Here is a 20,632-nt window from a genome sequence, read left to right as displayed (position 1 = left end):
TCCGGAGCGCGTCCGGAGCGTGTCCGGACCGTGTCCGGACCGTGTCCGGAGCGTGTCCGAACCGTGTCCGAGCCGTGTCCGGAGCGTGTCCGAGCCGTGTTTGGGACGTGTCCGGAGCGATCCGGGCCGTGCCCGGTGGCGGTGCCCCCATGCAGCGGGAGGTGGGCACGCTGCCGCTGGCCCCCGCCCTGCGCGCCCGCCTCGCCGCCGCCGGCTTCCAGACGGCGCAGGAGCTGCTGGACACCGGGCCCTGCGGCCTGAGCAAAGGTACCGGCGGCTTTCGGCCCCCCCATCCCCCCCCGGGGCCTCCCCGGCATCTTCCGGGCCCTTCCCCCTGCTCCGTTCCGGCCCCTGGGACGCTCCGGTGAGGCCTCCGGGAAATGGGCTCAGTGAATAATAAAAAAATAAAATAAAATAGATGGTTCTGGTAAAAGATCAGCTGGCACGGATGGATGTAAATGGGATGCAGGGAAACGAAGGGATTCTGTTAGGCTCATCCCTTCTCTTTCCCCAGCTTCCCTATTCTTCTTACTAGGTGATTTAAACAAAATGAGCCAATTTGAAGTTAGAAAATTGCCTTTTTCAAGGAATGTGCAGTGATTCCTCCCTGTGAGGGTGGGCAGGCCCTGGCACAGGGTGCCCAGAGCAGCTGTGGTTGCCTCTGGATCCCTGGAAGTGTCCAAGGCCAGGCTGGATGGGGCTTGGACAACCTGGGACAGTAGAATGTGTCCCTGTCCATGGCAGGGGTGGAACTGGGTTGTCTTTACAGCCCCTTCCAACCCAAACCAGTCTGGGATTTTGATTATCTATAGTTTTATTATCTACGACAATAACAGTTTGAGAATCACATCACTAGTGCCAGGGCTGTGTGCATGCTGTCCCGAGAGGGTGAGCGTGGATGGTTTTGTGTCATGCTGTGGAGTCAGTCGGTGCTTATAAAATAAAGGTGGTGTTTTGTGCTTTTGGCCTCTCCAGAAATTGGAATCTCCAGGGAAGAGGCGCTGGAAGCGCTGCAGGTGGTGAGGCAGGAATGTCACGGGCACACAGCAAGGACAGCTGGGGGATCAGGTGCCACCAGGAAGTGCACAGCCCTGGAGCTTCTGGAAGAAGAGCAAAGCCAGGGCTTCATCATCACCTTCTGCTCAGCACTGGACAACATCCTGGGAGGGGGAGTGCAGCTGACAAAAATCACCGAGATCTGCGGGGCGCCCGGAGTTGGCAAAACACAGCTGTGGTATCTCATTGTCCCGTGGTTTGTGTGCAGCCAGGAGTCACTTTTTGTTAACTCAGCTATGAAATGAGTCCATTTTTCTTGTTGTCTGCCTCTCTGCGATCTCTGGTTCTTCTCCAGCATTATAAATACAATAATGGCTGAACTGCCCCCTGTCCCGTGTGTTCCTCAGCAGGAATATCACTCCAGCAGCGAGCAGGGATGCAGATATTGATCTCTGGCATGCAGATATTGATTTCTGTTTCTGTTTCCCCTGGCAGCATGCAGCTGGCAGTGGATGTCCAGATCCCAGAGTGCTTCGGGGGCGTTGCTGGAGAAGCTGTGTTCATTGACACTGAGGGCAGTTTCATGGTGGACAGAGTGGTGGACATTGCAGCTGCCTGTGTGCAGCACTGCCACCTTATTGCTGAGGCTCAGCCAGAAGAGGGTACGTTGCCAAGTCATTTCTTCAAGGATGGAGTGAAACAAGTGGCTCGTAGGCTGCAGTGTTACTTTTGGAGTGTTTGCTGACAGCTTTTTTTATTTCCACCTCTGTGGATCAAACCCTGAACTGCATCTGCGTCTGGAGCAGGCTGAGCTGGGCTGCTTCAAAAATCATTATTTTTCTACAGGGTGATTTTGTGAACGTTTTGATCTTGGGGGATTTGGGTGGCATTTGGTCTTCCTCCTTTCTTCTTTTCCTTCCAATTTTTTTGCACCTTAATGATCACATTTGCAGCACCTTGTTGGTCATATTTGCACCTGTTGAGCAAAACTGAGTGTTTTGTTTCAAAACGCAGGCATAGGTAGGGAAAGAAAAGAGGAACAGCAGAATTTTATGAGGCAATGTTGCTGCTGAAGGCCCTTAGAGTAAAACCATAGCTGGAATTCAGCTCCTCCATAAAGTCAGTATAGCCAGGCTGCTTTTGATAAGTTTTATTCTTTAAGTCATCAGTCTCCTGGGAATAAGGACACAACTTTTGTGTTACTCATGGAGGATTTATGTACCAAACTTCTGTTTGAACTGAGCTAAAAAGACACTGCATTAAATGAGTTACTGCCTGTATATTAAACAAGGGATGATTAATAGTCCCTGATGTCCTCTGGTGGCGTTCTGGCTTGAAAATGATTTACTGGAGAAGTTCTTGCTTCAGAAATAAATTTTTCATTGTTGGAGGCCTCCCTTGGAGGCTCCAGTGTGTCTGTGTGCAAATGCTGGGCTAGCATCTGCTCACCACCTTCCTGACTTTCAAGCCAGATGGAAAATATGTCTCCACACTCCTTACCTTGCCTGTTCTGTTTCTGGGGGCTTTGCTGTTGCTATGTGTGGAGGGCAGGCTTTGGTGGGATGATGAAAGTAACAATATGCTCGTACAGACTTCTGACTCATTTACTCGTCTGTTTGTTTTGTTCTCAGATCATGGGAAAGCTCTGGAGACTTTCTCTCTGGAAAATATCCTCTCTCACATCTATTACTTCCGTTGTCGTGACTACACAGAGCTGCTGGCCCAGGTCTACCTCCTGCCAGAATTCCTGGCAGAGCATTCCAAGGTAAGGCTTGCTGCAGGCTTGTCAGGAGGTGTCACTCATCTTCACGCTGAAGGCTTTTTGTCTGCTGTAGTAACAGGAGTAAACACCTTGGTACCTCGTCAGCTTGGCACTGCAGTATTGGCTGATAGCAGAGTACAAACGTAAAGCCTTCTGCTCGTTTGCCTTTTCGTTCCCATCCCAATTACTCTCAAGAGTGATTTGCTTTTGCCGTCCTCCTGAATTTCCACTCTGAGTTGAGGACGCTGGGTCTGTGCTGCCACATGTTCCATTCCTGTGAGCACTGAGCTGTGAATCAGCACAGAACTGCTCTGCACAAGAGCCTCACAGCCCGGGGGTGTGTGCTGACCGTCAGGGTGGCATCAGAAAGCCTCGGTGCCACCTTTTTTGCCCTAAAAGAGCACTGAGGACCAGAAATATCCTGCGCCATCCAAGTGACTCTTCTCCTTTTCAGTGCATCTTCTGTTGCTCCAAGCAACCAGAGCCTGCAGCTTGACTCTTGGGTGGACTGCAGCCAGAAAGTTTCTTAGTACCTAATGTCTTAGAGAAATGCTATTGTAAGGCAGATTTTCACCACCTCCCCTCCAGACTTCTGGGTTCTGCACTGCAGATCACTCCCTGTCAGGATCTGAGAAATATGACCGTGCCGTGTTCTACCAGAGCACAAATCCGTGTTGGATTTCAATGTCTTTTGCATATATTCCAGAATTTTTCGTTGATGGGAGCTGTGGTGTTCTGGAAAACACAGATGGGAGCCTCACTCGTGCTCGGTGTAGTCTGGTATTTCCCTTTCCCTGCCAGGTACTAACAGTGCCCTGTTGTGTTTGCTCTTGTGGAAAGTACACGGCTTCATTAGCACAGTTCCACTGGGCTGCAGCTCCCTGGAACCATCTGTGCTGATTAGCTGGGCTTGGCCTGCAGCCTGAAGTGCTGAAGGTTGCAGGAGAACCACTAGACCTTCTGCTGGTTCCTTGGACGGGCTAGAAGTGACTTGACAGATTGCTCGCTGCAGTCCAGCTCTCATTAAAATGAGTCTGATCCCTCTGGAGCCCAGCCTGGGACCACAGGAAGCCTCCAGACTTTTGGGTTTTTAGAAGAGAGAAAAAGTTGTCGAGGTTTAGAGTTAAGAAAGATGTAGAGTTAGAGGTCCAAAATGTTCCATTTGGAAATATTAATTAGTTTGAGATCTTGATAATAATATGAGAAAGGTTTTTTACCACAAGAATTTTTTCTAACAGTCTAATTCTTTAAGGTCTGCTAGAGCCAAGCTGGCATGGACAAGGCAGGTGTTACCAAGCTCTCTTTACACTTTAAATACTTTTAAGTTTTCCTGTGTGCTCTCTGGGAGAAATTTAACTAAATTGCATCCTACCTGGACATATTTGTGATAGCTAAGTTATATAACCGTGTATACATCCCTGTCTAGCATGAGTCATGTTTGTGCTGTTAAACTCATTGTTCTTTTAGAAATGATACATGAGGAAAATGTACAGACTCGTGGAAAATAATTTGTAGGAAGGAGGGAAAATGAGAATATGATTAATGTCTTATTTTAATCCCAACTATTTAATCTTCTTTTGCAAATTAAGTGGGTTTTTTTTTTTTCTAGTTAGAGGCCCAGGACCATTTCACAGTGATGTCTGTGTGCAGGTTTGTATGTTCCAGCCATAAAGAGGCTTCCCAGTAATGAGTTAAATCAGTAATGCAGAAAATCAGGATTTTTGTGTTATTTCCACTTTGTTATCTTCTGCAGTAATGCAGTAACTTGAAGACACCAAGGATTTGAGTGACATCTGAATATGCAGGCACTGTTAGACCATCCATCTCCCTCCTGTATTTCATAGTTGGGTCATCAAAACAGCCACAACAAATGAAGTTAGAATAAATCAGAATCCCAGACTAATGTTTATACAGTGTCTTGAGGGTGATGAGCCAGCAGCTGCAGCGTGCTCTGACTTCAGCTAATGATTCCTACAAAAGAAATAATTCAGTAAAGCAAACATCTTGAGGCAAGATAGATCCTCAGCTCCAGTGCAGTGTGCCTGGAATATCTTTAGGCATCTGTTAAACTGTGTGTTTCCACGACAGATCTCTGATAACAGCTGAGTTTTCTCAGCAGTGGCTCCAGAGAGCCTGAATTCTGATTTGGATTTAATTTTTGAGGGAGAAGGTGAATTAATTGCTGTTTGTGGAGAGCTGACTGAAGTACAGTTCCGCTGTTTAATGCTTATTTTCTCCAGCTTCTCCTCTGCAAGGCTTTAAGTCCAGCTTTGCCAGTCGTGTTCACCTAAGGATGAAACAAAACATTCCAGTGCACTCAAAAACAGCTCTTGCTGCTTGTTGTCATTTTTTATAGGATGGTGATGGCAGTTTTTGATCTCTTCTCCTGCCTTTAGGTCCGGCTGGTGGTGATTGATGGAATTGCCTTTCCCTTCCGCCACGACTTTGAGGACCTGTCCCTGCGCACGAGGCTGCTCAACGGGCTGGCCCAGCAGCTCATCATCACAGCCAACGAGCACAGAGCAGCTGTGAGTGCAGGGCAGCCTTCCAGCCCAAAAGATGACACTTTTCTTTACAAAGAATTAAGGAAATGTGATTTGCTGTTGTCTCTGAGTAGCAAAATAAAACTGCAGTAATACCCTCTGCAGTACCCTCTGTGTTCCTGCTAGCTTAGTTGGTGAATGTAGAGGGATCACAAAGGCAAAACACCTCAAAGGTGGGAAATTCCTAGACTTGCCAAAATAAGGAAATTTGCATCAATATCCTCCTGTGGGTCTTAGTTAAGTGGTAGCATGTAATTTGTAATGCTGTTGGCCATCATCCCCAGTGATTTGGTTGCACAAGGAATGCTCCTCTGGTGGCTTTACCTACAAAAATACCTGGGAGCATTCAGCAGCTCCAACACAACTTTCCACTCTCTGTTGAAAAATAAACATTAGCATTCCTAGGGAGGAAAACCACTTTTATCTGCTGGATTGGCCTTCTCTCCTGGCATCCATGGAAACCCAGAGCCTCCTTCCTGGGCATTGTTTAACGTCACTGACGGGCTGGAGGCAGCAGGCCCGCAGCCAGCAGATGGCACTGGGAAGCTGCAGCTGTTCCAGAAGTTGTTTTGGAAGTCTCTGACAGCTCAGAGAAGCATTGTTCAGGAATTGGAGCTTCCCCAGCCCTCAAAATGGTGCTTGTGTCTCCAACAGTGTCCAGGTGACTCGTGACCTTGTCACCCACAACTCTCTGGCGCAGTTGGCTTTTGTTCTGAGCTGCTAAAAATAAAACTCCTCTTGTGCTTCCTCTGGGAGCTGTGGGAAGGGGAGAGCCCAGCATTCCCAAAGTGTCCTGACATGAGCTGTGGAGCTCCTTCCTGCTGCTCTGGGCACCGGGGAGATGATGTTCCAAGGTCTGCACAGCCTCAGGTTTCCTGAGTGCTTTCCCCCGCAGCTTGGCACCTGGTGACCTTGATCAGCAGCTGCTGACATTGGACAATGTTTTTCTTTGGTCAGGGATAAAATATAGAAATCATTTCTTCTGAACCAGGCAGCACTTTAGTACAAAGTTGTTAAATAAACTCTTGCTAAGGGGGTCAGAGCTTCAGGGATGGTTTTGCTTGGGTTGGCCCTCCTGTTAGCAGTCTGAGTTAGTTCCACGAGCTGTGAGCAGGCTAAATCCAGCCTGCGTGCCAGGGATTGCTTGTCGGGCAGCTCTGGATGCTCTAATATGGTAGGAAGTCAGATCCCAAAGCCGGACTCGGAGTCAGGATGCCCAGCCCTTCTCCAGCAGGGAGATGAGGAGGCTATTTGGGGCTGTTACCATGCACTTGTGATGAGTTACTTCTCTAAAATGTGCAATATCTGCGCTGGCCTCTCAGCTGTGTGAATGTTTCAGGCTGTGCTCAGTGGAACTCTGCTCTCACACACTTTTCTGAGCTACTCCAGCAAGAATCCTCTGAGCATGTCAAACAATGGAACTCTCTGGGGTCTTAGATAGGTACAATTTTTCATTTTTAATGAACTTTATCATTAATATTCCTGGCTCTTTTCTGTCTCACCCACCCCCACTTCTGCCAGGGATCTAACCTAGACTGTCTGTGAGCCTCCCACAAGTGACTGGGGCTGTGAAAACACTCCCCCGCTCTGTCTGTTCACTTCCATTCTGCTTTGTGTTGTACCCACTTGTGCATTTTTAGACTACAAGGCACAGGAATCCAGTTAATCACCAGGCTAATGCACTCTGGGAGCAGCACCACCAAGTTCCTTTACCCCAGGGACTGAGAGCTGGCTCCTCGTGGAGGGCCAGTGCAAGTCACTGCAGCTAAACATAGATCCAAACAACATTTAGGACAAGTGCTGTGGGATAAATAAGTTGTGTGGAGTTTGTCTCCCTTGGGGAGGGAGAAATTGAGATTTCTTTAAAGTCTTGAATGAAGGAAATCTCCCATTCAGACCAAAAATACATTTTGCAGGGTACTCTTAATTTGTTTTGAGAAGATGAGGCACCCTTACAGTTTCTCCTCATCACAGTTGCCAAGAGTTTTGCCTGAGTAACTGCTTCATCAGTAAAAGCTTTTTTGAAAATTCCCTCTCATCCCTCCCACCAGTAAGCTGATTTCCAGGAGATTTTCATAATTTTTTTTTGCTCCTGTTTCCTCTTTCAGGTAGTTCTGACAAACCAAATGACAACAAGGATTGGACAAAGCCAGTCCACACTGGTACCTGCTTTAGGTAAGTGTTGAGCTTTGGGTTGAAAATTGATACATGAGTTCCTTTCCTTTGCCTTTATGTACAAAGAGAAATCATCCAAAAATGTACCTGGGAGCTGTAAACCTCTGGCAGGGATGTGGTGAGGAGAAGGTTAAATCACTCAAAAAAGAACCCAGCTTAATGGTTGCATACCCCAAACTGAGCTGCAATTTCCTAAATTCCCTGAGAGCCATTCGCTGCCTCTCCCAAACAGTTTAAATTGTTTATTTTCCCATTACCCTTGAACATGTCCCATTAATTATCTGCAAAGGCATTTCATATTTGCTGTATCACTGGAATTCTCTGCAGTTATGATCTGGAGGGAGGTTCTGTGGGGGATCCTCAGGCACAGCCTGCCCTGAGCCAGGTTAAAGATTTTTTTTGCAGGCTGCTCAATTTTGCCCTGTAATGAGCAGATACCTCATCCATTCCTTTCTGCTGCAGTCACAGGGGAAAATAAAACAGTTCTGAAGTGGAGATTTCTACAAATTAAGGAAAGGTTCAGCATTTAAATCTCATTTCAGGCTGTAGCATTGCATTATTTTATGATTCACTTAAAGGGCACAAATTCTTCATTTTCTGTCAGCTAAGTAATGATTCCCTTGCTCTGGAGAGGAGAGAGAAGGGGACAGTACAAAGGCAAAGATGTTGCCAGAGTCTGTACAGGCACCAAACCATTTGGCAGAGATAGAGGGTAAAATGAACAAACACAGCCCATCTCCTGCAGGAATGTGAAGAACGTGGAATTTGGAGCTGTGCAGGCAGACCCAGCTCCCAGGATCTGACCCTTTTTGTCAGTTTTGCCTCTTGCTCTCTGATGGATTATTTTTGGCAGCCTTTCTGGCTACAAACTCAATTAAAGCTAATAGAGTCTGTCTTTTTTCACTGGCCAGCATTGTTTGGGAGCTGTTGTGTTTATTGAGTCATGGGGACAGTAAAGAATGTGAAGACATTCAGGGGAGTTTATAATTCCCAGATATCCTGCCTTGCCTCGTGCATATTTTCTTTCACAAACAATTAATTTGACATGACCTCCTGTGGAGCTGACTGTGACTCTCCCCAGCGTGTGTGACCACAGTATTGTTAAACTGAGCAGCGTGAGCTCTTCCAAAAATGCAGCTTGGTACCAGTTGGGAAAAGATTTAACCAAGTGGTTTTGATGCCCTGCTCCGAAGAGATGGTGTTTCAAAAGTCTCATCATAAAGGCTAAAGAGCCTCCCTATCCTCCCTGGTTTGGTGTAGCCAGAGGAGCTGTTGAGGGAGGGGTCAAACCCCCAGGTAAAATCACTGAATTGGGTTTTTCCTCCCATTGATTGGTAAGCCTGAGAAACAGCTTTTTCATGAAAGCATTAATCTCTAAACTCTTATTCAGCTCCTGAGCAGAAGGGAAGATCTTAATTATGAGAAAAAAAGAAAAAGAAAAAGCACAGATGCTGCAAGGTATTAAGTCAGGAGCTTTATGGAGGGGACAGCTTTCTTCCCACTAGTGAAAGCTAAGCTGGGTGTTCCTAGACATTTCTACTAAATATATTTAGAAAGGAGGTCAAATATTAATCTACAGGCAGTTCAACACAGAAATATCTCATTTTACAGTGGCATTTTTCACTCATATTCAGTGCAGTTGGAAATGTGCTGGTGTGGAATTTGTAGCCATTGTAAAATGTGTTTTGATCTCTGCCCCAGAGCCATCTCTGAGAGCCAAAATCTTTAATCTCAACTCAGATGTAGTGGAGCAAGGTCTGGCAAGATGCCTAAAGGGTCTAGGTCTTCATTACAGTGGGATCATTTTTTTTTTCCTTCTCTGTGCTCTAATAAATACCAGAGCACGGGGGGCACGAGGGGCTGGGGATGTGGGGGGACCAGGGAGGGGTGGACAGCAAAGAGCAGGTGGACAGGGGAGACTTGACTGCTTTAAAGTGCAATCCATCTCTGGAGTGCTGACAGGGATAAACAGAGGGAAAAGCACCCAATAAAGATGTCTGTGCATTGACCTGTGGTCAGGTGTGAGCCGAAACATTGGGACTGAGCCCCTGGAGCAGGATACAAATCCAAACTTCCTTCTCTCTTTCCCTGCTCCTTGCTTTTGGTTACTTTGCATTTTGCTGTCAGAAGCAGAAGACTGCTTCAGGGGCCCTTCATGCTTTAATCATGGTTGACTTTCTCCCAAAGCTGGCATCCCAAAGGGACTGATGTTTGCTCGTAATTATGCCTGAGAGACAGAAAATCACAGTTCTGAAGCAGGATTTAGACCTCCTCACCAGACTTCTTCAGTAGTAATTAGACAAATCTCTTCTTCCAGCTGCCTCTGTTTTCAAGACTCGTCTAGTACCTGTTCTTTATTATGCATCCATGAAATTTTTCTACAAACATGGAAGTATTGCATCAAGGTTTCTGTAAAACAGACTACAGAGGTTATTCCTTTTTTAGGTCTATTTGTTGTGAAGTTCCTTGCAAGTAGGAAAAAGATGTGATGCATGACTGCAAGAAAGGCAGATTTTGTTTTAATCATGGGAGGTTTTTGAAGATTAATTTCATTTCAGCTTGTTGATGGTGCTGTAAGAGATAATGATCTGTCATTTTGTGTTCCTCAGGAGAAAGCTGGGGACACGCTGCCACCGTCCGTTTAATCTTCCACTGGGACAACACTCAGAGGTGAGGGAAAACGTGAGAAAAATCCATATAAATACAAGTATGGCCCTGGAGAATCTTTCAAATTGGCCATGGGGGCCAAGCAGGGGTTTGAATTTGGCTCCTGGCCTTGCTCTGCCACATCCCAGGCTCCTGAGGCTCAGGAATTTTCTCCTTCAGGCTGGGAGAGTGAGGCTGAACTGTCAGGCTCCTCCTCCCCACCGTGGTGGGTTCTTCCTGATAAGATGCCATGGTTTATAAAAGTGTGACATCCTCACGGCAGTTGTTCAGACACAAGGCTTTCTTTTACTATCTGCATTTTACAAGATAGAGTTGGGGGTTTTTTTTGTTAATAAAACTCTTCTCATTTTAATGTGAATTTTTGCCATAGACTCGGTGCAAGTATTGAGCTGCTGGCTTACAAGGTGATTTTTGTGCCCCACTCTGAAGAGGTGCAATTTCAACAGTCTCCTTATAAAGAACCTCCCACTCCTCCATGGTTGGTTGTAGCCACTATAACTTCTTTGAGAAGAATTGTTTTTGCTTCAATGTTTTCATCCCCAGCCCGTCCAAAGGCAGAGATGCCAAAGAAGGCTTTAAAGCCACCCAGCCTGTGACCCTCAGGACAGGCTGCTGACCCTGAGCTTCAGGGGTTGAACCTTCTAAAAACAGTGTGAAATTCTGCTTGTTGCAATGAGACCTCCTCTGTTTCCTGGGGTTTTTTTTTTCCCCTCTTTACATTGCAAGGTCATTTCTCTTTCCTGGTCAGTTAAATTTGTCCTGTAATATCACCGTGCAGCAGCTTGAGATTAAGGAGCTGTGCTGCAATTCCCTAATCTTGTGCAAACAGTGAGCAAAAATGGTGCTAGAATGTTGTTTTGCAGTGTTTTGCTTGTTGAATTTGAAAGAAAAATGCAGTGACACTTTCTTGGGGAGTTTTGTTTTTAAATTCTAAGTTTGAAGGCAATGCAGGATGATTACAGCAGGCTGTTTAATTTAGAATTAAATTAACATCACTGATTAGTTAACAGTCTTTTTAGGACAAGTTGCATCAACATAATGATTACAGAGTGAACAAAAGTTAATTTTATCTGTGAAAAGAACTTTTTTTTTCTTCTGCAACAGAGCTAGGAAGGCTGCAGATAGAAGTTCCAGAAAACAAGCCAAGGAGAGACAAACCTGGCTTATTTACTGATGTAAATCTGCAGCTAACATGGAGTGGGGCCTGCAGAAACAGCAATTCTGGATACAGCTGTAAAAGCAGAAATAGCTCAATGCTGTCTTACTTTTGCACAGGCTGCCTACAGCTGATGATCCGTTGTGATTTTGTTGGATTTATATCAGGTTATTGAGGCACAAAGATCATTTAAGGATCCATTGCCTTTTTAAAAATATTTTTAAATGTGCTTTGGCCAACTCTGATACCTGTCTCCTCCTTTCTCTCTACTCTTGAAAATGTCAGAGCTTAATTCTGAGAGTTCTCTTTGCTGGGAGGAAGGATCCTGTTGAGTCAGAGGCTCCAGCTGAGCTCTTGTGAAAGCCTGGCTTCTGCAGCTCCAGATTTGGGCAATTTTGTCAAGTATAAGCCAGCATTTGAGTGTTCTGAGGAATTCCCTGTGTAGCTGGGAAGTGGCAGCGTTCCTCAGGCTGTAATTACGTGCTCTCTAATAGAATGGCACCTCAGGGAGGAAAAAACCCCCCGAAAATAATTAACAGGATTTTTGGCAGGGTGTCCTGCTACAGAGAGCAGAACGCTTTCTAGATTGGCTTATGTAAGTGTGAGTTTTGGGGAGGTGGGCATGGTGCAGCCCTGACAGGGGTTGAAAGCCCCTTTCCTTTTGAGCTGCTGTGCAATTTTCTCTCTATGTTATGCAAGCATTTACTGGAGAACACAAATCAAGGTGTATTGCTTGGAGTCTAAATGCAGCAAATCAGGGAAGTGTCAGAGGAGAAATAAAAGGGAAACTATTTTCTCAAGGTTGTGCTGTGTGTCAGTGGCAAGGGCAAGCTTAGAAATAGAACATCTCCAGCCTCTGGGTTATATTGACAGGCTTGGGAAATCTCTGGAAAAAGCCTCCCTAGAAGAACTGGAATTCTTGAAGGTCTCTCACATCCTTAAGAGGTCAAAGAACAAGTGATTAATGGAGGAGGGAAGAGGTGCGCTCAAAACCTTTTTTGTTTGCATTTTAAGAAAGTGACATTTGGAATTAATTCATGATGAATATTGTTCCAAAAATGTCATCAAATACTGTGATGAAACAAGGCTAATTAATCATTCACTCTTTTTAGTAGGTCTAGATTGTGTTTGAGCTGACAGGTCATGTAAGGATGGGAATCCACAGTTTCAGTGACCTATATGAAAATACATCCCTAAGAATTCCACTGGTACTGTGGGAAAACTTGGGTCTGGTCACTGGGCTATTTGGAATTTTCATTACCGTATTAATTAATCATAATTACCCGGCATTTGTTTCACCAGGTTGGCCACGTTGTACAAGTCACCAAGCCAGAAGGAGTCCACTGTAGCCTATCAGATCACAGTGAGTGTCCTGTGGGGATGGACGTGCCCAGCTGGGAGCACCCCGTCAGCTGGAAAGGAATTTCACACAAATCTCACAGTGGGCTTTGCTTTCTCAGTGTTGCTTTTCAGCTGCCTTCTGAAGGGAAGGTTTTCCTGGGATAGTGTAAGTTATACTGGGAGAGCTCCAGACTTTGGGGTAATTTGCTCTTTCTCTCTTTAGAAAAGTGACCCAGCATTTTGTCTACTCAAATACTTCTGATTTCCAGATCAAACTTTCAGGCAGCCTGTCCCCATCTGTTCCGCTGCTGGTGCTGCTTATTTTGTCTGCCCCTGAAGTTCACTTTTGCCCTAAGTGCAGTAGCCAAGAACAATCTGAGCTGCATTTTGGGACACCTGAACCATTGTCTCCCTGGTCAGGTAGGGTGTGGTTTCTCAGGTGGCTTTTTGCATCTGTTCCAGCTGAGTTCATCTTTTGAGGATGAGGATGACCAGAATTAAACCCAGTGTTCCAGAGGCCTCTCCAGTGCTTTGTTCCACAGGAATTTCCCCATCTCTGCTTTCAGTGTGGTGTAACCCACGCTGTGTTTACCCTACACCCAGCCAATTTACACAGATTTTTCTCTTCTGTCCCTATCATAGAAGGAGCTTCCAGCTCATGGCTGGAGTCCTTACTCATCCCTGGTTAAATCCTGTGATTATTTCCTTTTGGGGAGTGCTTAATACATATTAATGAGAAGAGATGCTGTCTAAGCTGTATTTAGGTTTAAAAAGACAGCACCACTCAAATCTTTTCCTCCTCAAATGTCACATCCATAGGTACAATTCCATAACTATTTGCTACGTGTCCTCATGGAAACACGTTGCCATAGCACTTTCTGCAGATTTTAATGCTGCCATCAGATGAGATCCTCAAACTTTCAAACAGAAATCAGGGTTTTCCCCCCTCCACTCCTGACTGTATTCACCAGGGCAGAAGAAATACTGCGAATATATACTTTTACAAAGACTGGAAGGGGAAGTGGCACTACATCCCATGGTTGTTTGGATCATGTGATGTGAGTCCTTTTTTCTCCAGCTGACAGACAGATGGATTTTATCTCAGACAGTTTAATTGCCTTTTTCTTTCATTTTTATAAGCACCATAAAACAGCTATGCTTTCTTCTGTGTGAATGCACACTGTCTTGAAATAGAGTTGAGAGTGGATCCTAACCAAAGATTAGTAAAAATTTAAGATTATCCTTGTGTTTTTTCCCTTAATCCTGATGAATTGCTTCAGCAGATGATTTCTTTTAGTAAAAAAATTGTATTATCTCCATTTCTTTCATGAAATCCAGGTCTGATACCAGCCTGCTGTTATCATTTCTCATTCCATAGTTAAACTGAAAGATGTCAATACATATCCAGTGTTTCCAAGCCAGATTTGTGTATGACCAGCAAACAAAAAAAATATTAAAAATAATAATAATTCCTTAGAATTGTGCAGATGAGGTGCATTGGTACCATTGGCAAAGTGGCTGCTCAGTACCCATGAGCTGATGAAATGTGTAAATTCATGAGTGAGCTCTGGGCTTTTTTTATCCTGTCCTTTCCAGCACACTGGAGTCAGTCACCACTCTGAGGGGGCTGTGGAACTCCTCTCCCATGAAATCCTTTCTTCCACAGGCTGATAAGGATTCATTCTTAAATGCAGAGTATAGAAATGGAAATTGATTTATGCACAAGGGAGTAAGTAGCTGGGCTGATTCACCTGAATTTCCCAGGAATGTGACCTGATTATTTCCTAGTGAAAGACAGAGACCCAGGATCTAAACTCCAGGTAGGAATTGTGTTTCCCTGAGCTGTGGAGGGTCTGCCAGGCCAGCAATGGGAGCAGTGCTCAGGTGATAAACACATCTACCCTTGCCAGTCTTGCTGCAGAGGGTGTCAATCCAGAGGACATTAAGGAACAATTCAAAATGAAAGACTGAGCTTTGTCCTTGGTTCCAGCAGCAACATCCTCACCATCTGAAAGCCGCTACCAAACCTCACAAATACACACAAAATTATTCTATTTTCAAGGTGCCTGCCTGTAGCCAAGTGCAAAACATCCATCCTGGGCAGCCTGCTTTATGTTCTGGCCCTTCTAACCCTTGGAATGCTTTCACTGGGAGTCAGCATTCTGGATTAAGTGGATACTTGGCTACAGATCCACCTTTGTGCCTCAGGGAAATGGCAGAGATTAGATGTAGTGAAACATTAAACGTGAAGATTCCCCATTATGCTCTTTAGAATAACACTTGAGTTGCTTATAAATAGCAGAGGGGTTGCACAGATCCTGCCCTTGCAGCAGCTCTTGCTGTTTGTTCCTTTAAAAAGCCCGGGTTGGGTGAGGTGAGGCATTCAGAAATAGAAATACAGGGATGGGAGACTTAAACAAGGCATTTTACTGGGGTTTGGGATTGGTCTTGGTGTGGGACACCCTGGCATTTGGGAGGAGTCACCTCTGATGGTAATTCTGCCTGCTCTCCTCACACTGCACCAACCCAAAATGTCAGCGTTGCTGAAATGCTCTCGTCCCCACATTGTCTCTGCCTGAGCATTTTGGATCAGCAGAGCAATTTGGTGTTCTGATTAATGCCTTTTGCTCCCTAAGTCCGCACGGAGAGTTTCACTGAGCTGTCAGCAGTGCTCTCTGCACAGCATTTGTCTGGAGATGGGAATTCAGAGAGTTGCAGGCTTCACACAACATATCATCTCCATCCGCATGCATGGCATGTTTAGCTAACTGACTTTGAGATCTTTCATATTTTGAAATGGTTAAAAATTAAATCGTGAGCTCCAGTAACAGAAAATACAAGTGCTGCTGGGCCAGATAGATCACTTCAAGCACTCTCCTGAGTAGCAGCATGTAGTTTTCGCTTCTACATTTAGTTTTTGGCAGTCAAAGGTTTTCCTCCCATTGTGTCCCATAAATTACTATGCTGGAACAGTCTTTGCAGTCTAGAGACAGATTCAGCTCTGCTGTTCTCTTACAACGTCTCATTGATGTTTTCAGTTCATTAAGTAGGTACATGGAACAAAAATATCCCAGGTTGTAGAAATTCACAGTTTTGTTTCTGAAAATGACTGAGGCAATTAATCCAGTCATCTCCTTGCTTCTGTGGGAGCTGATGGATTTGTCTTTTGATTTATTTAAATAGGCAACATAAGTTAATTTACAGAGAAGCAGGTTTTCATAGCCATAGGGGTGATAAACAGTAAAATCAAAGTGATAGCCTGGTTGGTGAAAATAAAATATCTTTAAAAACCAAAATGAGCAGACATGAGTTGGCACATGTGTTGTAAAGTTTGCAGTGCTGAGCTTAACCTGGCCTATAAACATCCTGTGGCTGCTCATCCCGAATAAATGGCAGCATGATCCTTCATTCTGATCTTCTGGGAACTGGTTACTCATGCTTTCTACCCTTACAAGCCTTAGCACATGATTTTCCTTTCATCTTCCAGTCCCATGGCTTCCGAGACGTGCAGCCTCCAGCTGTCACTGCCAGCACAGAAGGGACAGAGCTGAACCCTCGGAAGCGGCCACGGACAGAGGAGGAGAAGCAGCAGTGATCCCAAAGTGGGGTCGGGTTAAAAACCTGCAGGGGAGCAGTGCAGGGTGAACGTGCAGCCTGAGAGACTCTCCACTTCACTTCCTGCTCAGGACTTTATTTTAATATTAAGACTGAAACATGCAAATTTCTGTGGCACAAAATTCCTTTGTGTACGGCATAATTGTACTTTTATAATAAAAATCTATGTTTTCTATAAGGGGTGGCTTCAGCTTTGGGGTTGGGGCTTTTTTTGTTTGGGTTTTTTTTTGGGGGGGGTGGACGTGGGGGCTACAACTCCATCTTTTCTCACTGGGTAAAAAGACAATGAACTGAGAGCCTCTAGCACAGCACATTTAATGACAGGCATGTGGATCAGTCATCTGGCTTTGTGTGTACCTGAATTTTAAGGAGGGTGGATGCAGCACTGTGCTCAGCACAGGCTCAGAGCAGGACACAGGCAGTGGATGCTGGAAGAGAAATGCAGCTTTCAGTGCTACACCAGAGTGGGGCTTCAGCCCTCACCTGCTGCAAAGTCCTTGGTCAAGGACAGTCAAAGCTCTGCTCTGAACTTCTCGTTTATCCTGTGGTGCCATCAACAGACGTGAAAGGCTGGATCTGGAGGACAAAGGATTTAATCCAGCACGATAATTTTATGTTCCTGTCACAGTAAATGGGAATATTTTACCGTGGCTCAGGCTTGAGCTGAACTGCTGCACAGCCATGACTTCCACGTTCTTCATTTCATTTCTTGCTGTAATCAGGATCTCTTTTGTTCGTGGCTGTAATAAAGGGGGAACCCAGATTGTAGGCACCAGCAATATCTGCAGCTCCAGAGCCTGAACCCAGAGAATGAATGTATCCTGAAAGCACAGCAGCTTTTTGTCCTCTTTTTATTAAGAGAAAACAAATCAAGGAGATGATTAGAGGAGAAGAAAGGTGCTGCACTGCAAAATAGTAATTACTTCAATTATGAGAAGTGTTTGTACACATGCACAGAGATGACCCCTTTTGGCAGAGCACTCGCTAACGTTAGAGCTGAGGAAACTCAGCCAGCAGCTAAATGGAGAATTCAAGTTGTGGGAGTCACTATGTTAAATTTTTTATTCGGTGTACACTAAACTGACTTTCCCTTGAAATGAAATTCAGTGCTGAATCTGAGTCATAAAATCTCCCTATTCAAAAAAGGAAAAAAAAAAAAGGGAAAAAAAAAGCAGTGGTTTTTGCATCATTATAAGGTTTAGATTAAAATTACATAATAAAATATTAAAGGGAAAAGTATTGAGTTGCCATGCAGCAAACTGGGCTGTGTCAAAATGTAAAAACTGTGAGTCAGGGAGAAGCTGTGAAGCAAGCAGGATGACATAGGGGAAGGGAGGCAGCGGGATCTGTGACTCAGACAAACATTTCAATGCAGGAGACACAGGCAAACAAAAGGATCCTGGCGCTTGTGATGTCAGCAAGCAAACGCTCCCGTTTGGGAATAAAGCCTTCCTACGTCTTGCAGTGCAGGAGGAGGGGGGAGCTGGCGCCGAGCTCTTGCCTACGTAGGCACGAGGAAAACCATCCATTAGGAATGTTGGAGCAATATTTTCAGGAGCCCTCCTGGATCCTGGTGATAGCTGCTATCTGAGGGGTTTGGTGATTATGGAAAAATCCATTTCTGTCAGTGCATTGTGCTGGGATTTAACACCCTCCACACGTCCTTCCGTGTGTGAGCAGAGTAACAGTGTGGCTCCCATATACTATTAATTTCAGCTGACTGGTGGTTTTAATTTTGTTTGTAGTAGAGTAGCATCCAGAAGCCCCAGCTGAGACGCTGATCCTGTTATAACAAGATAAATGGTCTTGGCTGAGTAAATGTTAGAGCTTCCAGTGTTATGGGCATTGTTATTCAAATAAAAAAGATGCACAGTTACTGGTTAACAGTGGGAGTTACAAAATGTCCAGAGGAAACATTGGAGGCTCTCTATGCTGAGGTTTTTTAATTTTTCACTCTTTTTTTCCTATTGAAGCTATTATAAAAATCAGCTCTGCAGACCAGAACTGAGAGAAGGATCTGTTGGCGGAGACAAAATTAGATTAAATGAGCCAGATTTCGTTCTCATCTGCTGGAGACAAGGAAGCTGTTCCAGGCTCAGAATTGCAGAGAAAGAAAAAATTTGACCGTTGCCTCACCAGTAAATCTTCCATGGCAAGTGGATTTTTTCCCATATGTGCTTGGAATTCTCATGCATGTCACAGCATCAGTGCCCAGGAGCGAGGGGCAGAAGAGAATTTTATTACTGCACAAAAAGTGAGATTCTAAGTAGCCAACCTCATGGCACTGCATCAAGAAGAAAATGGGTTGTTTGATTTGCTGCTTAAGTCCCAGTTTGCTGAAAGCCAAGGGCTTTGACTGTCATGCTGAGTTTGAAATTATTCCATTTTGTGGGGACGGCATTTACTTGTGGTGGAGGAACTTATTTTGTCACCACAACAAGAATCCAGATCCTACCACAGGCCTTGGCAACAGGCAAACACTGCGGTCGCAGGAGAATTCTCGAGCCCTGAGTCCTGCTCTGAAACTCTTTAGTTTGGACAGGCAAAATAACAATTTATTTGTTCCTGTTTTGATGTGTTCTGCACCTTTTCCATTATGAAGTACTGAGGAACCAGCAAGCCTCTAAGTAGAGTAAATTGAAGAAAACATGGAGAAGAAATAGCTTAACTGGAGGTACAAAGGTGTAGCCAAGGTTCAAGGTAGGAAATCAGTCTCCTCTTGAAGTCTGTCACAGAGTGATTGACTCGTGTGGAAAGGAGATTTGAGGAACCTGAGTGTGAATACAGAGCTAAGAAAAGTATATTTAAATTAGAACAACCATTTTCCCGTTCAATTTCAGTTGCTGTTCCTTCAGTCATTTTACAAGGGGACTAAATTTAGGATCAGATTTATTCTCAGATATTTCATGGATTAACAGCAAAGGTGAATCCTAACTGCCTGCTGTTTGAGCTCCACTCTTGTCCTGAACAAAAGGAGATCGAGAAGTTGGAAGGGCAGGTCCTTGTGCTCCAGCTTCTCCAAAGAGACTCTTTGCCATGCTCAGGATAATAATTCTTTAGAAAGGCACGTTAAGATGTTGTATCATGTTTTAACACATGATAATTCTATACGAAATGTGATAAGTTTAGAAGTATGGTTCGATGCTTTCTTAGCCTTGAGAGAAATGGAATAAACAGAGCGCTGACATGGCAGTAGCACAACTCTCACAGAAGGGAAATAACAGTTTTTTAAAAGGATGACGAGCAGGGGGTCAGCCTGTGTTCCCAAAGCAGCAGGGCCGTGCTGAGAGCTCCGCAGGGAGCCTGGCTGCAGGGGAATGTGGCGCTGGCAGCGGCCGGGAGCAGCCTGGCCAGCCCTCCTCCTCCGCAGCCCCTCGGCTCCAGGAGCCGGTGCCAGCTGCTCCCTGCTCCGGGCTTCCCTCTGCTGCTCCCAGGCTGGGCACTCGGTGTCTCGTGGCTGCTGGCCATGCGCTCGTTTGGGATGATTAGGGTCAGGGGAGCTGGCTTCCCTTGGCTGCTGCAAGATGCCTGCGTTAATGTTCTCTCCTGAAGAATGAAATCACCGGGAACTGGCCCCTTTCCCAGTACTGAATTTCACCCACAAATGCACCCACTGTTAAACTGTCAGCTCCTGTCTTGCTTCCCACAAGCAAGAAATATTCCTACAATATCCACTGTCTATCTGTGAGAGAGCCTAAGCTCTACAGTTTGAACTCTAGCTGTTGAAATAATAAATGGCATTAAAACCGATACTTCCATCATCACACAAGCAGTAAAAATGTTAGATTATGTGCCAAAATAATGCATAGAAAAGTCTGTATTTTACTAAGTCAGACTTCAAAAATTATAGCTAATACTGCTCATTTTTACAAGAATTACTTGGCATTGATTTAAACAGAGCCAAAGAAGCATTGGGATACTAAAAAAAAAATAAATCACATTTCAGTTTCGAACAATGAGAAGAGAGAATGTTTAAAATATTTTATAACATATATAGGGAAGTAAAAAGAAACTCCACAGACCACAATGAATGGTTCTAATGGGTCTGGATGTTTGTCTCAAAGGCCATGAATATGCTGTTTGAATGCTTGCTCAGTTTCCATTATTTTGGAGGTTTAAATTTCTGACACATATCCCTCTAATACTCTTAATTTATTTAGCGTGAACTGCTGCAATTTTAGCAACACAGTTACAACTCCACTCACTTAGTAATACTTTTTGTATCATATAAGTTACTAAATGAAAATGTTTTGGGCTAAAGCACAAGCAAGAAAATAATGTCTATAAAGCACAGCTTGTCAATAAGAGATTGTAACACTTTTTTTTTTTAAACTAGATAAACTTACTGCTTTCTACACTTTGATAGTAAACGTGTTA

General features: G+C 44.7%; 1 protein-coding gene across 2 annotated transcripts; it reads left to right on the top strand.

Annotated features, from left to right (window-relative positions):
- The first annotated feature begins 16 nt into the window (after positions 1 to 16).
- RAD51C (RAD51 paralog C) lies at positions 17 to 16,433 on the top strand. 2 transcript variants are annotated; one of them, XM_038158122.1, is made up of 9 exons: positions 17 to 267; positions 976 to 1,234; positions 1,492 to 1,658; positions 2,628 to 2,761; positions 5,155 to 5,286; positions 7,410 to 7,476; positions 10,086 to 10,146; positions 12,602 to 12,662; positions 16,128 to 16,433. In XM_038158122.1, exons 1-9 carry the CDS (start codon positions 150 to 152, stop codon positions 16,233 to 16,235), a joined length of 1,107 nt encoding a protein of 368 aa, XP_038014050.1. In that variant the 5' UTR covers positions 17 to 149; the 3' UTR covers positions 16,236 to 16,433. The 2 variants fall into 2 exon arrangements, with proteins under 2 accessions (XP_038014050.1, XP_038014051.1); XM_038158123.1 differs by lacking the exons at positions 17 to 267; positions 976 to 1,234 and adding exons at positions 3,465 to 3,559; positions 4,372 to 4,408 and having other exon boundaries at positions 1,298 to 1,658.
- Positions 16,434 to 20,632: the final 4,199 nt, after the last annotated feature.

Source organism: Motacilla alba, chromosome 19 (assembly GCF_015832195.1).
Source record: "Motacilla alba alba isolate MOTALB_02 chromosome 19, Motacilla_alba_V1.0_pri, whole genome shotgun sequence".
In the NCBI taxonomy this organism is placed as follows: domain Eukaryota; kingdom Metazoa; phylum Chordata; class Aves; order Passeriformes; family Motacillidae; genus Motacilla; species Motacilla alba.
The sequence above is the reverse complement of the archived record's forward strand: the minus strand, read 5'-3'. Positions and strand labels throughout refer to the sequence as shown.